General features: G+C 54.6%; 1 protein-coding gene and 1 long non-coding RNA gene across 4 annotated transcripts in view; one reads left to right on the top strand and one right to left on the bottom strand.

The window, feature by feature from the left end:
- Positions 1–15,478, bottom strand: part of DAB2IP (DAB2 interacting protein) — a 188,514-nt gene that overhangs the window by 160,065 nt on the left and 12,971 nt on the right. Inside the window, exon 1 of one of the 3 annotated variants that reach the window (XM_047699364.1) lies at positions 6,940–7,353. The exons of 1 other annotated variant lie outside the window; for it this stretch is intronic. In XM_047699364.1, the coding sequence (XP_047555320.1) occupies positions 6,940–7,042 (103 nt within the window). In that variant the 5' untranslated portion in view covers positions 7,043–7,353. Of the gene's footprint in view, positions 1–5,720; positions 5,893–6,939; positions 7,354–15,478 lie in introns of those variants that run through there. One more of the 3 variants, XM_047699374.1, reaches the window with a different exon arrangement.
- LOC125083235 (uncharacterized) lies at positions 6,103–8,308 on the top strand. The gene is made up of 3 exons (XR_007122217.1): positions 6,103–6,493; positions 6,700–6,777; positions 7,543–8,308. It is a non-coding gene; the product is annotated as an uncharacterized LOC125083235 (long non-coding RNA).

Below are 15,478 nucleotides of genomic sequence, written 5' to 3'. Positions count from 1 at the left end.
GAGGGCAGAGGCAGGGCTGGAGGCAGGTAAACCAGTAAGGTGGACCTGAGTAGGATGTTTAGTAACAAAGGCTCTGTGCGAGGCCACAGGACTCCAAAGGCCCTGCCAGACTCCAACCAGAAAGGGGCTGGAGCAGCATGGGAAAGGGAAACCAGACCATTACCAATCTCGGTTGATCGTCTCCCCTCCTCCGGGCACCTCTGGCATCCCTCAGACCTCACTCCAAGATGGGTCTTTAATAGGGGATCAGCCACTGGGACCTGCAAGGAGACAGGAGCTTCCTACTTCAGGGAGAGAGAACACCTCCCCAGTCCCTGGCCCGCCTGTGGGTATTGATCAAGTTCATAAGGACGTTGCCCATTCTCCCTGGTCCCACCTCACCCACTTGCCACTGCCTAAGTTCATTCTCAGCAAACACCAGTAGAGAAAGTGACCCCAACACATGAGTTTCAAAGACAAAAAAGCCTTATTCCAAATAGAGACGTTTCAAGCTGGTCAGCCTTCTCCTGGCACAGCAACCCTCGTTGACCTCAGGGACAGACCATTTCCCTGAAGGTTCGGACCACAAATAATGGTAAAACCCTAGAAAAATCATATGACCCCTAACTGCCTCTGGGGCCACATCTGTGAGCCCCCAGCACAATCCCAACGACCCCACGGACCCTCTGTAAATACTTTACACACTCCCTCAGGAATTCTAAAGAATCTTGGCAACGCTCATTTGAGACCCGAAGTTCAGCCTGCAGGCGGGGTTGCAGGGGGAGGGCGGGCAGGAAATGATGTGCCCTTTTCAGACCTTTCGCCGGGCTTCTCTGTCTTTGATGCCACAAAGCAGAATAGATTTTTTAAAAAAGCAGATCAAGAACAATCCAAAGGAGTCAGGGAAGTCTTTCTGCAAACCAAAGGCATCTCTGGGTCCGTCCCTCACCTGCAGGCAGCCTAGCACAGAGCACACACAGGACCCAGGCAGTTTGCACAGGGAAGCAGGGTTCCCGAAAAATGCTCTGAGGCAGGAACAGAAAAACTAAGTCCAATGACAAGTCAGTCCAACCCTACAAGGCTTTATGAACCTTTACTAGACCAAGGAAGGCCCTGGCCAGGCTCCACCCCCCTCTGTGGGCACTGAGACGAGAAGTAAGGCCCAAGGCTTGCCCTTAAGAAGCTCAGAGCCGTCTTGGAAGACAGGCAAGCTGGCAACCAGATATGAGGCAAGGCGGCTGGTAGGAGCTACAAGCCAGGCCTGCACAGCGGGAGGGCTCACCCTTAGTGGAGTGATGAGACCAAGTGGAGGTGACATTTGGGCCAGACCCAGAGGGGCAGGAAGAATTGGCGCAGTGAAGCAGTGGCCGTGAGAGAAGGACATCCAGGAGTCACGGGCAGAGACCGGGACAGGCAGCCTGGAGAGCAGAGGCAGAAGAGGCAGGGAGGAGAGTTGGAGCAGGCACGGAACGTGGGTTTGATCCTGCAGGTGGGTAACAGGGAGCCCCCCAACCCAGGGAGGGAGGAAGAAACAGGATGGAGAGAAGCTGAGGGCAGGAGGCTGGTGGAGGCTGGAGTTAACAAGACCCCACTTTAGGAAGCTGGGCTGCTGGGGGCTCCCCCGGGCGTGGAGAACAGGCAACCAGATCCCCTGAGCCAGCCGCTCTGCCCCAGAGTGAGCCTCAACCAGGCTGGCACAGACCCCAGCTGGGAGGGGCTGGCCTCAAGGAATGCTGGGGACGCCCAGGGGAGAGACACATGGTGGCTTGGGAGGGAAGCAAGAGACCACTCCACACCATCCTGGCCTCTCAGCAAAGGCTCTGGGGGGCCGAGGTGGGGTTCTGCTGGGCTGAGGGGCCCCCATGCTCCCGCTTGGCTCCCTCTCACAGGCCCAGCCATCATCACCCTCCTGCAATGCTCAGAGTGCTGATTACAGTTTCATTCCCGAGGTGAGCACCCTGACCACACCTGGGGCTCCCTCCTGCTGCCCGTGCCCCCGCCCCAGCTCCCTGAGCCCCCTGGGACATGAGCCCACAGAGCCTCGTTGACTGGTTTCACAGCAAGCCAGTGTACCCCTCCAACCTAACCCAACATCTCACTTGCCCCCAGCCTGTCATGGAAACCCCTCCCCAGAAAGGCGGAAAAGAAAAGAGTCACCCATGAGTATCGAGACTAGAAGGAATCTCAGCGATGTCATTGACCATCCCCACCCCGCGCCCCTCGCCTCACCTTTACAGACAAGGAAACTAAAAGTTTAAGAGATGACCAGCTCTGTCCAGGATCACACGGCCCAATGGTGGCCCAGCCAGGACACAGATCTTCAAGCTCCCGGGAGGGCTCTGCACCGAAGCCAGGACCAGGTGAGGCGGTAGAACCGGGGTATGTCGGATACAGTGCACACGAAAGGCCTATGCTTCTTGTCAAGGGGCCTAGGTTCGAGTTCTGGCTTTATCACCTTCCCTTACGCATGCAGACATCAGAGCCTGGGACGTGTCACTGCAGTTTCCTGGACTCTAGCGACTCTTGCATAAAATGGGTGTTCGGTAAGTCCGAGCTCTCAGCAGGATCAAACAGAACCAAGGTGGAACAAGAGCTCTGTGTGCAGCCGAGCGAGGCAGTTAGGACTGGGACACCGCTGCAGACTACTGGTTTACCTTCACCCCTCCCGGAAGCCAGCCCAGCCCAGCCAGCCCTAAGTCAGACATCTCCCCAGAACTGCCCACCAGCCGGTAGAGCAGCCCTCCAGGGAAAGGGGTGGATGGCTACTGGATTTACAACCCAGATGAACGCATGGCAGACCCACCACTCTCCCCTTCCCAAGAGGTCCCCCAGCTCCTCCTGCCTGAGGTCATCATGGGGCCATGGAGGATGAAGGGGATGTGTGTGTGTGTGTGTGTGTGTTGTGGGGGGGATCCTGCCCACCTCTCCACCCCAGCTAAGAAATATGAGCACAAGGTCCTCACCCAAGGTACACTAATCCTTCTAGAAAGCAGAGGTCACAGGCCTTGAGGGGAGGGAGGTGGGGTGAGCAGGAACCTGGGAGCCACAGGCTTGCTGCCATGCTCCTCTTCCTGTGGCAGGAGTGGCCTCAGTCCTCCAAGGGCCGCCCCGTAATGCCTGAAACCCACCCAGACAGTCATCGCCCCACCAGTGGGCATAACATCCTGTCCGTTTTACAATCGGGAGAAAGCCCCAGAAAGGAAAACTAACCAGCTGAAGAGAGTAGAGCCAAGGCTTGACTTTAGATCACCTGGGACCCATATCCCACGTCTCTCCTGAAGCACACCTGAGAGGCCAGGTTTCCAGGCTGTGGGGTGCATGAGAACGGCTCTGCGAATTTTTCAAAGTGCAGCTGCCTAGCCCTGGAGTGGAGATGTGGAATCTGCATTTTAACAGGTGCCCCAGGTAGTTGTGAGGAAACACCATCAGCACTCACCACAGGCCCGGGGGAACACCGGCACGTGCACACACTCATGGGTGCACACGACACAGACCAGCACAGGACAACAAGGACCAGTAGGAGCGCAGGCTCCGAAGGCAGATGCCAGGTTTGGGGAGCACCTCGGCTCCTTATGGGTGTATGACTTCAGGCAAATTTCGTGACCTCTCTCAACCAAAATGAGGGCAAGAAAAGAATCAGCTTCAAGGTGTTGTCTTAAGGATGCAAGGAAATAATATGTGTAAAGCGCTCAGCACGGGATCTAGCACGTCATAAACACTCAAAAAACGGTGTCACGGGGCACCTGGGTGGCTCAGAGGTTAAGCCTCTGCCTTCAGCTCAGGTCATGATCTCAGGGTCCTGGGATCAAGCCCCACATCGGGCTCTCTCCTCCGCAGGGAGCCTGCTTCCTCCTCCCTCTCTGCCTGCCTCTCTGCCTGCTTGTGATCTCTCTCTCTCTCTCTGTGTCAAGTAAATAAATAAAATCTTTAAAAAAAAAACAAAAACAAAAAACGGTGTCACCATCACGGCCAAACTCAGTTCCGTGTATCAAATGCCTAAGGGAAGGAACCGAGCGCCAGGCACCAGGGGACCTCAGGGCATCGCTGAGCCAGGAAGAGACACCTAAAGGGTTGTACCAGAACCAGTGGGTAGAAGTAACAGGGACACAGATCTCTGCTCCAAACTGGAAGAATTTGTTATCAGACTAAAGTTGGCCCATCATGAAACCAGCTGCCTACTGGGGTGTCACTAGAGGATAGTGGCTAAGAAGACACCAAGATGTTCACCAGGAGATGCCACATCAGGCAAGGAAGAAGGGAGGGGGTGGCCTGGCGCTCTTGAAGGTGACTTTGGGTTAGGTTCTACAGGTCAGTCCCTCTCTCTATAATGCTGGTTAATTTGGACATTTGCACTGTCCTGTCCTTTACGACCTTTACCTCCACAAATCCAAAAGGGATAGGGAGAGGTCAGTGGTGGATAGAAAGGCTTTTGCCTTCTGAGTAGTTCCTGGGAAAGAGGGAGATGGATGGGGCTGTCTTAAATCGAGGCCTGCAAACATACTGAAATCATATGCCTCAGAGGATATGTGCATCTGTGCACTTTTCTCAGAAGAGCTGGTTAAGAGGGGGCTGGTTCATACCAACTTTTGAGTGGAGGGATACTGAGGCACAATGGGGTCTGGGTGATCAGGCTGCAAGAGGGCCCAAGCTCCGGGATATGGACTGGAGCCCAAGGCTGTTGTCCTATGAGCCACGTGCTTTCCATGCCTTATCTTTCAAAAGCCTCACTACATCCCCATGGGGTGAGACCTTTGAGCTCAGAGAGGTTAGGTAAACTCCCCAAGAACACACAGCTAGTGAGTGGCAGGACTGGGCTTTACACCCAAGTTCTCTGGGCCTCAGAGCTGGTGCCTGATTTGGTTTGAGCTCTTGGCTACATAGTCTTAGGTCAAGAAAAGATGTTTGGTTTTGACAGAGGGGAAATAATGTTAAAGATGATGATTCATGTAGGTGATAAGCTACCTACTCACCCAGCCTCAATTAAAATTAAATTCGAATCAAAACTAATTTCACCCCTAAATAGCAGAAGGGGGGTCGATCAGTTTCCATATGACTCAAGCCAGACAGCTCAGAAGAATGAAGCATCTGGAAACCAGAAAACCCAATCGTTTCCACCAGGCTGGGAACTGGAACCTAAGTGCCTTTGGTCCCTCTTCCTACCCTGTTTAGCTCACCGGTCAGGGCAGCCCAGGAAACCAAAACAGACCTTTCCTCAATGACCCCGCCCCCTCAACACCGAGGAGTGGCTACTGGTTGAACAAAACAACACCTCAAACTTGGGTGCCCCGGGGTGACTGGCTCTGGGATGGGAGGAGTTGCTGTTCAACCACCAGCCCCCAGGGTGAGCTGAGGAGGGTCTTAAGTCTGGGGAGACCACTGGAAGCGCTCGGGTGGGGAGGCTGGAGAAAACCGCCGCCCTAACCCCTGCGGGCTGCAGGCCCCTGACGGGGACGGGGAGCCTTCCCTGTTAGAGCGCGCCGTTCTCCCCCCCCCCCCCCCCCAGGATCCAATGATCTAGGCAGGGCGCCCTGGGAAGTTTAAAGGGTCAACGCACCTCGCAAAGGCCGTTTGGCGGCACAAGGGGACTGTAGGGTAGAAAAGCAAAGTCGCAGCCCACTCCTCAGTCTGGTACCCCCATACCTCCCGTTAGGTCCCCAGATCCTCTCGAACCTCAAGTGCCTCTGGGACCCCTGCAAGCCCCGGGGACCCCCGTCTACCGGCTCGGGAGCCCCAGCTCTTACCTCTATGCGCCGGCCGGGCCACTGTGCTCTGCCATCCCGAAGGCGCCGGAGCCCCAGCTGCACGCCGGACCAGGGTCACGAGGTGGCGGGGTCGCGGGGACGCAGGAAAGTTTCCGTAGCGCCAGGCAAGCGGAGCGGGCCAAGCAGGCGGCGGGGCCGGGCAGGAGCGCACTCCCGCGGGCTCCGTGCCTCCGCCTGCGCGGCGGTGCTCTGGCGGCAGGGCTCCCCCAGGCCACCCGGCCGGCCCAGCCCCGCCAATCGCAGGCCCCGCCACCCGCAGCTCCGCCCGCCGGGCCAAGACCGAGCGGAGGCGGTGAGGGGCGGGGCGGGGGCGCACCTGTTTGGCCAATCGACCCCACTACAAACCACCTCGCCCCGGCCACACTGCCACACTGAACAGAGCGATCCCCTCGGCTCTCGGCACAGTCCGCCCATTCCCCGCTTGGACCAGGGATCTAGGCTGGGCACCCCACCCCCAACCCCGACCCGGCCGGGTCGAGCGCGCTGCTGTTTCCTCCAGCCTGCGGAGGCCCTCTGTGCGCCCGGACCGCGCTCCCTCCCTAGCCCCTAGGATGTCAAAGACAAAATCCTGGCTTTAGCCTGGGGACTATACGGGTGCAGGTTTGAGGAGTGGACTGCGACTCTGCTTGGTTCACCCCTTTTCTACTCCACATCCTCTTCTCCCTCAAGAATTTTCGCGCGTCCTCTGACCCCGTAAACTTCGCGGCGAGCTTGCCTCGGTCTCCGACCGCGGGGCCGCGGGCTGATGCTAGGTGCAGAGCTCTGGGCGGATGGCAGGGTGAGGGAAGGTCACAGGCAAGGCGCTTCCAGCCCTCCCACCAACATAAACCCTCGAGAATCCAGTCGGATTCGGGCAAACTTCTCCAGGGCCCTTGCGATCCGCTGCAGCGGACCCCCCAACTTCTCTTGGGGTCACAACACTATTAAAGCTTGGAGATCCTATTGTTCCATTTTCCAGATGGGAAGACTGAGAGGCCAAAAGGAGATGAAACCTTCTCGGTCGTGGTGGCGAGACTGCGACTTTTTCAAACCAAAGGTGAGTTTGCGGAGGGCGCCTGGCTCCCCTCCAGAGCCCGGCGCCGACGCCAGGGTTCTCCCTCGCTCGCCCCCCGCGGCGGACCTGCGGTGGGGAAGGAGAAAGAGGCGCCGGCAAGTGCCGGGAAGAGGGGGAGCACGCCGGCAGCCCGCCCTGCCTTACCTCGGCAGCAAAGCGTGTCCTCGCAGAGCGCGCCGGCCGGAGGCCCCAGCAGGGGCAGGGAGGCCCAGGCGAACGCGCGGGAGGCCGCGCCGCCCGCTCCCATCCCGCACGGCCGGGGCCGCTCCTTCGCCCGCCGGCCTTCCACCCTCGGCGGCACCTGTGCGGACAGCGCTGTGCTGGCGGCCTCCGCCGCGGCCTCAGGGGTTGGGACGGGGCCAGGCCCGGGGTGGGGCGTCCGGGGCTCCCCGGGCTCCTTGGACTGTCGCGGCCCGGACTCCCACGGTCGCGGCCCCGGCTCCCGGCGACCAGCGCAGGGCAGGGCGCTATTTTTAGCTGGAGCTGTTCTCCCAGTTGGACAGACAGAACCAGTTAATTCGGCCGCTCGGGAAGGGCCTGCACCGGGAGCTCCCGGGAAAGGCAGCCGCAGCTCTGCTGAAAGCTGATCCTTCGCATTCCTGCCTCTCGAGGCGGGAGGGCGGGAGGACGCCTCTAATTCCCCGGGAAGCAGGCGTCCTCTCTGAAGGCAGCCCTGGGCCCCAAGTGCACGCCCAGCGTGGGGCTCTTTAAATCGACTCTGAAACTCCACCTGACTTCCTTCTGCAGGCTTTGCCGATTTCCCATAAAATGCCCACCCTTCCTACTGGTGTCCAGCACTGGGAGGAGCCCCCCAGCAATGCGATCTGGTCCCCAGCACCGACACAATCTGGCACACTCCCGGGACTCAGGAGCTACTTTGCTGGAAAAAGGAAAAGTGAAAATCCCGTATCAGATTAGCCAGAGGGTCAAGTAGAGGTCTTCAGAGCCTAGGCAAGATGGGATAGGTGGACGGGGTGGCTTCGATATCCTACAGAAACCCTCACCCAACACCTTCTGATTGTATGACCTTGGCAAGTCTTCTCACCTCTGTGCCTGTTTCCTTTCTGCATAAAGGAATCTGAGAAGCCCCAGAGATAGCATCTGAGAAAGGCTTTGTAAAACAACAACAAAACAAAAACAAAAACCTGAGGGGCATGCCCCGGTAACAAGAAATGAAGAAATTCAAAGAGGAAGATGACAGAGATCTGCTCTCACAAAGCCACTAGCTCTTCTAATTCAAGGGAGAAGTTGCGCCTTAGCCCCTGATAAGGTACAGCTAGACTGTGTGATACTAGCCCAGGGAGAGAGGGCTGGGCTAGAGGCTGGTGGACCAGAACAAGGGTTGCCAAAATAGACTCACACATGTATGGAAACCTGGTATGCGGCAAGAGTGGTGCTACACGTCACTGGGAAAAGGGTGGGCTTTTCTATAAAGGATGTTTTTTAGAGTAACTGGATATCCACATTGCGGAAAAAAGATACGAAATCCCTACCTCACACCTTCCATTAAAAAACCCAGTTCCAGGGGCGCCTGGGGTGCCTGGGTGGCTCAGTGGGTTAAAGCCTCTGCCTTCGGCTCAGGTCATGATCCCGGTGTCCTGGGCTCTCTGCTCAGTGGGGAGCCTGCTTCCTCCTCTCTCTCTGCCTGCCTCTCTGCCTACTTGTGATCTCTGTCTGTCAAATAAATAAATAAAATATTAAAAAAAAAAAACAGTTCCAGGTGGATTAAAGACTTAAACACAAAGACCCTGTGTAATAGGGGAAGATTTCTTAAAGATCCCAAAAGCATGGGGCGTTTGGGTGGCTCAGTCGTTAAGCATCTGTCTTCAGGTCAGGTCATGATTGCAGGGTGCTGGGATCGAGCCCCGCAACAGGCTCCCCAGAATCTGCTTCTCCTTCTCCCTCTGGCTGCTGCTCTCCCTATTTGTGCTCACTCTCTCTCTCTCTCTGTCAAATAAATAAATCTTTAAAAAAAAAAGACCTCAAAAGAACAAACTATCAAGGAAAAGATTGATACACTTAATTGAAGGATAAAACTCAGGGCACCTGGGTGGCTCAGTTGGTTGGGTTTCCAACTCGTGGTTTTGGCTCAGATCATGATCTCAGTGTGCTGCGATCAAGCCCATGACGGGCTCCACCACTCAGCACTGAGTCTGTTTGGGATCCTCTCCTCCTTCTACCCTCCCCCAGCTCATGAGCTCTCTCTCTCTCTCTCTCAAATAAATGAATAAATAAAATCTTTTTTTTTTAAGTGTAAAATTCAAGGGGCGCCTGGGTGGCTCAGTGGGTTAAGCCTCTGCCTTCAGCTCAGGTCATGGTCTCAGGGTCCTGGGATCGAGCCCCACATCTGGCTCTCTGCTCTCTGTCTGCCTCTCTGCTTACTTGTGATCTCTCTCTCTCTCTCTGTCAAATAAATAAATAAAATCTTTTTTTAAAAAAAAAAAGTGTAAAATTCCTGTCTGTCAAAAGAAGATATTTGAAACAATCTCCAAAACATACAAAGATCTTCTACAAATCAATTTTCAAAAGAAACAAGAGAAAATGGAGTAAAATGTATGAACAGGCAATTTGAGGAAGGGAAACCATGAATGGCTAATAAACATATGAAAAGACATTCAGCCTCACTCTTCATCAGGGAAATGCAAAGTCAAACCCCAGAGACACGCCCTTGCACACCTGTGGGATTGGCAAAAACCAAAGAGGCAGGAAGGCAGAATGTGGATGAAGATATAGGGCACAGGGAACTCTCTCATACACCGTGGGGGCGGGGAGGGGAAATGAGTGCCCCATTCTGGGGAATAATCTGACAGTGTCTAGATACGTTGAAGATGGCATTACGTACCCCAGCGACCCAGAGAACTTGGCTTCTGGGATAAACCTGGGACTTTCTCACGGCCACAGTGTTTACCCTCGTAAAGAATCTTAGGCAGCCTTGATGTCCAACAGCAGAAGACATAAAGAAATGGTGGACCAGTCCATGAAATTCTGTACAGCCGTGAACATCGGTGGGGGTTCCTTATGGATCCTAAGTTGATGGGGGGATGGGAAGCATATCGGAGAAGACCACGTTGGAAGACAGCATTCCTAAAGATTATTAAAACATGCGAAACAGAATGATACCACATATTGCTGGGAATGCACATGTTTGGTAACAGTCTGAAGAAATTCAGAGGAATGACAAATACACCATTTAGTGAGGTGTTTGCCTGGTGGGGGGCGGGGAGGGAGACATGAAGGGTGGGGGGACGGGGCTTTGTTGATATTGGTAAGGTTTTATTTCTTGACCTGGGTCAGGGGTGTTTGTTTTACTCTTCAGAACCTTTTTTAAAGATACAGAACAAGCAGGAGAGTATAAAACATAAAATCCCCATAAAATGCAGTCATGCTCTGAACTTCAGTTTCTTCATTTCAATAATATGACCATCATGTCTGTGAAGTGATCAGACCAAAGTCTGACTCACGGCGAAGTGCTCAGTAAGACTTGAGAACATGTATATCCTGTTCCTCAAACTCCCCAGGGATCCTGCGTTCCCTGGTCCCAGCCAGCGGAGACTGCTCCACTCCATGCAACAGGATCTCCCAAGCCCCCCAGCCTCTGTCCTTCCTCCGTGCCTTTGCACAGACTGTTAACTTTTCCTAGAGCGTCCGTCCTCCCCCTGTCTTCTGTTGTCATCCAGCACTGGCCTTTCAGCCCATGGGGAACCCCTGCGAGGTCCTCGTCCACTCTCCAGGCAGACGACTCTCACCGCATCCACCCACCCCGCTGTCGGTGTCTGTCATGTTGTACCCTGTTGCACCTGGTTATGGCTCTGTGTCCTCCCTGAATGGACTGGGAGCTCCTCTGGGTCACCAACCTTGTCTGAGCCACCCCTGCAGCCTGACTACCTAACTAAGGCCTGGCCTAGGGATGGCTGGATGAATGAATAAAGGGGGCAAGTGGACCCAAATGCTCATAGACAAGAAAGGGTCATGCCAAACTCTCAAAAAGAGAGCAATCCCACTTTGCAGATGGACTGCCTGGTCCTCATGGAGTGTTTTGGGGATGCAATGTGACCTTTGGGGTCAGAGAGACCCGGGATCCCCTCTCCATTGAGCCACTTGTCCACTGGAAGGGAAACGGCAGGCTGCTACCTCCCTCTGAGCCCTAGTTTCTGTGTCTGCACAGCCAGGATGGTGTCTAGGTCTGACTGCAAGGGGTTCTCATGAAGAGTCAATGAGGTAATAGAGGCAAAATGCATGACCCCATTTTTGGGAACAGGTAGCAATTATGTGACTGCTGGCCAAGAGGAAGATATTTGCGGGGGAAGGTGAAAAGGACCCAACTGGGCTACCTACCACAGAAGAAGGAGGCTAGAAATAAATGCAAGGGAGTGTCCTCCGGCTCTGCACAAAAGCAAGCACCCGGGAGTCCACCCAGGAGGTAGGAGGGTCAGAAGTGTGCCCCAGGTTAGTGCCTCTGGTGCTCCTTCCTCCGGTCCTTTGCACTACCCTGGGGTGGGGGGCTGCACAGCATTTCAGTACCGCAGCCCTCCTCCCTGTCTCTCCACGTCCACTCTGGCCCCCTCCAATCTGTTCACGTACGTAGCCCAGGGATCTCAATCTGGACCCGTCTTTTCCTTGCCAGCTTCCATCTGCAGGGGCGACAGAGCCTGCGGCACCTTCCCCAGGGACGCGTCTGAGACTACCAAATGCATCGTCTACAGCATATACGCAAAATCCACATATGTCCACTTGTCGGGAGCTTCCATCAAGGCGACATACAGGATGGCAAATTGCTTATGGTCCACACCCTAGAAGATGCATTGGCCAGTGTTACATGCTGTGGGAGAAACAAATACACAGAGTTGGCGGGGCAGTACGGTCCTTGGAAAAGAGCCGCACTCTGCGCTTCACGGGCTCAGATGAGATTTTCTGAACTAATGAGCCGATCCTCTTTGATCCAGATCACACTGGATGACGTCATATTACCCCGGTGATGTGGACATGGGCTACTGCTGCCACTTTGTCCCATGCAAATGACCACGCGAGGTGGGAATCCTGCCCAGTTTAAGGTCTGCCTTAGCATGGATCGTGTGATGAAGCCCCAGACCCCCAGGAACTCGGGGCAGGGGTGCTGTGAATGGAGGGAGAGGAGGGCACCAAGGGGAGCTCTGTTCCTGTGTGCATGCGGGGCACTGAGGTACAGGGAGCCACAGCGGCGATGTGCAAACCTCACTCCAGCTCTGGGGTGTTTGAAGATTTAGATACCTCGAGAGAATGCAGCTGGAGTGGGACACTGTGCGTGGAAGAAAGTTGATGATGCTGAAAGGGAGAAAGGCTCTGGTTCCCAGGGTGGCACTGTTCCAAGGGGCACAGCCCTGCCCGGTGTGGTTGGCCTGGAAGCTATGGTTCCCTCTCTGTGGTTTCTGGCACACCCTCTCTGCCTTTCGAGAATTCCCGGAGTGCCCAGGCTGCTCATGGACCCTGGGGCCTGCACGTGAGGAGCTCCCAGAGTGCTCCTGACTGCCGGAGGTGGGTGGGTGGCTGAGGGGGTGCGGGGGGAGGGCTGGGCTGGTGGGCCAGAGCAGTGGCTCCAGAAAAGTCTTCTAAGGAGATGACCTCAGAGCGTGTCTTAACAGAGCAGAGAGAGACATGAGCCAGGCAAAGAGGGAAGAGCCCAGGCAAAGAGAAGGGCAAGGTGAAGCCACCCAGCACGCCCCGGGAACTCCAAGCAAGTGGCTGTGAGACAGGTTGGAGGCAAAGGAAGTGGGGCTGGGGCATGAGGGGCCTGAATGCTGCGCCCGGGAGCTTGGAATGTTTTGCGGGTGGGGGACTGGTGGATGCTGGGACATGCCGCCCAGACCCCCACTTCCAGAATGCAGGACTCACTCCCCCAGGCATGTGGAGGTTGTTACAAAATGGCCCTCAGCTCTCAGTTCCCTTTGGGGGTGGCCTCTGCCAAAGGAAACCACTGCAACCCGAGATGACACTCCTTTCCTAGGGTGTCCTGCGTCCCGTGATGGATCATCTGAGGGTTGAGCCCCTTGATGCTACCCAGGACAACTCTGGAGGGCCAGCCCTGCTCCAGGCCCTCCCCAGGCCCCACACAGGGCAGCTCATCTTTCCTTCTGCCCCGCCTCGCTGCTGGCCCCTCTGTCCCCAGGTGCCGAGCCTCAGAACAGTCTCTGAGCCGGCTCCCCAGGAAACCCACCCTGCGACAAGGAGAAAGGGAAGCACTTGCTGAATATCCCACTGGTGGGAGGGACCCAGGAGACCCTGTGACTTTGTCAGAGCCAATGAGAGAGGTGAATGCTACTCACAGAAGCAGGAAGGTTCTCAGGAGGGGCAGAGAGGCTGGCTCATCTGGAGACAGAAACAGAAATTGGAGGCAGTTGGGGGTGGGGATGGGGTCAAGAAGTGGAGCGAGTCATGACCTTAACTTTTTTTTTTTCTTATGCTGCTGGAAGTGAGGTTGGTTCCTCAAAAGAGGAATAGATATTAGAATCGCATAAGAAATTAATGACCAGAGTGCATGATAAATGTTGCCACAGGAATAGTAAGGAGCACAGGGCTTCAAAGGGTGGATAGGAGTTCGCCAGGAGGTGTGCCCGTAAGGGAAAGTCACATAAGGCAGAGGAAACAGCTTGTGCCCAGAACCCAGCTGGGCTAGGATACCCAGAAGACAGCCAGGATGCCCAATAAAATGTCAATTTCACATAACTGATGAATGATTTTTTTTTTAAGATTTTATTTATTTATTTGACAGACAGAGTTCACAAGTAGGCAGAGAGGCAGGCAGAGAGAGAGAGAAGGAAGCAGGCTCCCTGCTGAGCAGAGAGCCCGATGCGGGACTCGATCCCAGGACCCTGAGATCATGACCTGAGCCGAAGGCAGCAGCTTAACCCACTGAGCCACCCAGGCACCTGAATGATTTTTTTTTTTTTTTAAGATTTTATTCACTCACTTGACACAGAGAGAGAGATCACAAGCAGGCAGAGTCAGGCAGAGAGAAAGGGGGAAGCAGGTACCCTGCCGAGCAGAGAGCCCGATGCAGAGCCTGATCCCAGGATCCCGAGACCACGACCTGAGCCGAAGGCTGAAGTCCAACCCAATGAGCCACCAAGGCGCCCCTGAATGATTTTTTTAGTACACGTTTGTCTTATGCAATATTTGGGACATACTTATCCCAAAGAATTATCCATTACTTACTTTCACCTTCTTATCCTGGTCCTGCCAGCAGCCCACTAGTGGTCCCCACCAAATTGCAGCTCGGTACTGCTCGGAACGGATTCTGTGGTATCCCTCCCATTATCCAAACCCTCAGCTGTCATTGGGGATCCTCTACTGTGTGACCCTCAGCCATTCCATCTACCATCTTTGAAAACCCCCTTTAATCTCCTGCCTCTGAGTATTTGCCCTACTATATCCTCTGCCTCCCCACTATGCCCTCCCCGTGTCCACTACTCCAGGAAGCCTCCCAGATTTCTCTGAGGGAATGGAAGTAATCATGTCCACCGATCAGTAGCAGAAGGACCTTCGGCAAGTCACTTCATGTTTCTGAACCTTCATTTCCTTGTCTCTGCACTGGGGAACATACCACCTCTGCCAGGTTGCTGAGAGCACCAGACACACTCTCAAATGTTGGCATGTTCCCCCTGGGCATGCCTAGATCATAGCCTGGCACCCAGTGGGCACAGATACACATTAGCCGAACGGAACCAACTGCAAAGGTCCTGAGCTTTTACAGCTTAATTTGCGTCTAGGAACTGCCGTGCCCAACAGTGGAACTTAGACAAATTCAATTTCCTATATTAAGATGATCCGAAACGAGATGAATAATGAAGCCACTGCAATTCCGATTGCATAACAGGTTTCTCCCCTGGTTGAGAAGGGAGCAAACCAGCTCCCCAGAAATGGCCCGTTTTAGCACCAAACATGGCGCCTGGCCACTTTGGATCAAAGCAGGTAATCTCCGCCCCACATATTTCTGCCTCAAGCCCTCCCAATCCCAGACCACAGAAGGTGATTTCTTATAACCATTAGCATAATTACCTGACTGCAACGCTACAGAGAAGCGATGAGATGAGCCTGTAATTTCTGCACAGTTATTTGTCTCAAGTAAGTCACCTGAAGTTCGCCTGCCATCAGGATTCATGGCTGCATTCTGTAATCATCGGGAATTATTTTGCTAATAACAGAGGTACCTTGATCTAATTTAGTTTTAATGCCAGGAGGTTCCCCCCCAGAATAATCAGCTCCAGGGCAATTCCAATTTCCAGGTCTGTTACACGTTCTGGAGAGAAGATTCAATTCAAAGAGGCTGAAGTTACTTCTTTATCACCCAAAGTCATCGAGGGGCGGAATGGGAATCCTACCTCTACGGGTTTGCAGAAAAATGCAGGGCGAGGCTGAGCCACAGGGAGCGGGGTGGCAGGGAGGTCGTAGCCAAGAGCAGCAGCTGGAAGACACCACTAATGGGTGAGGACCCGGAGGCATTTGCAGGGGAACCCTGATTTTTCTTGTATTCATTCATTATTTCATTGATTCCTTGACTCCGTTTCTGGCTCTCTCCTCAGCAAGACCTGGTCTCCGTTGTTACTTGAATACAACTATTGATAGCAAACGTACGCAGCCCTGTTCTGGGTACTTCGTGCTTATACACTCATTACTTCCCGTGAGGCAGGTGGGTGCGACTATGATCCCC

Source organism: Lutra lutra, chromosome 13 (assembly GCF_902655055.1).
Source record: "Lutra lutra chromosome 13, mLutLut1.2, whole genome shotgun sequence".
Lineage (NCBI taxonomy): Eukaryota > Metazoa > Chordata > Mammalia > Carnivora > Mustelidae > Lutra > Lutra lutra.
The sequence above is the reverse complement of the archived record's forward strand: the minus strand, read 5'-3'. Positions and strand labels throughout refer to the sequence as shown.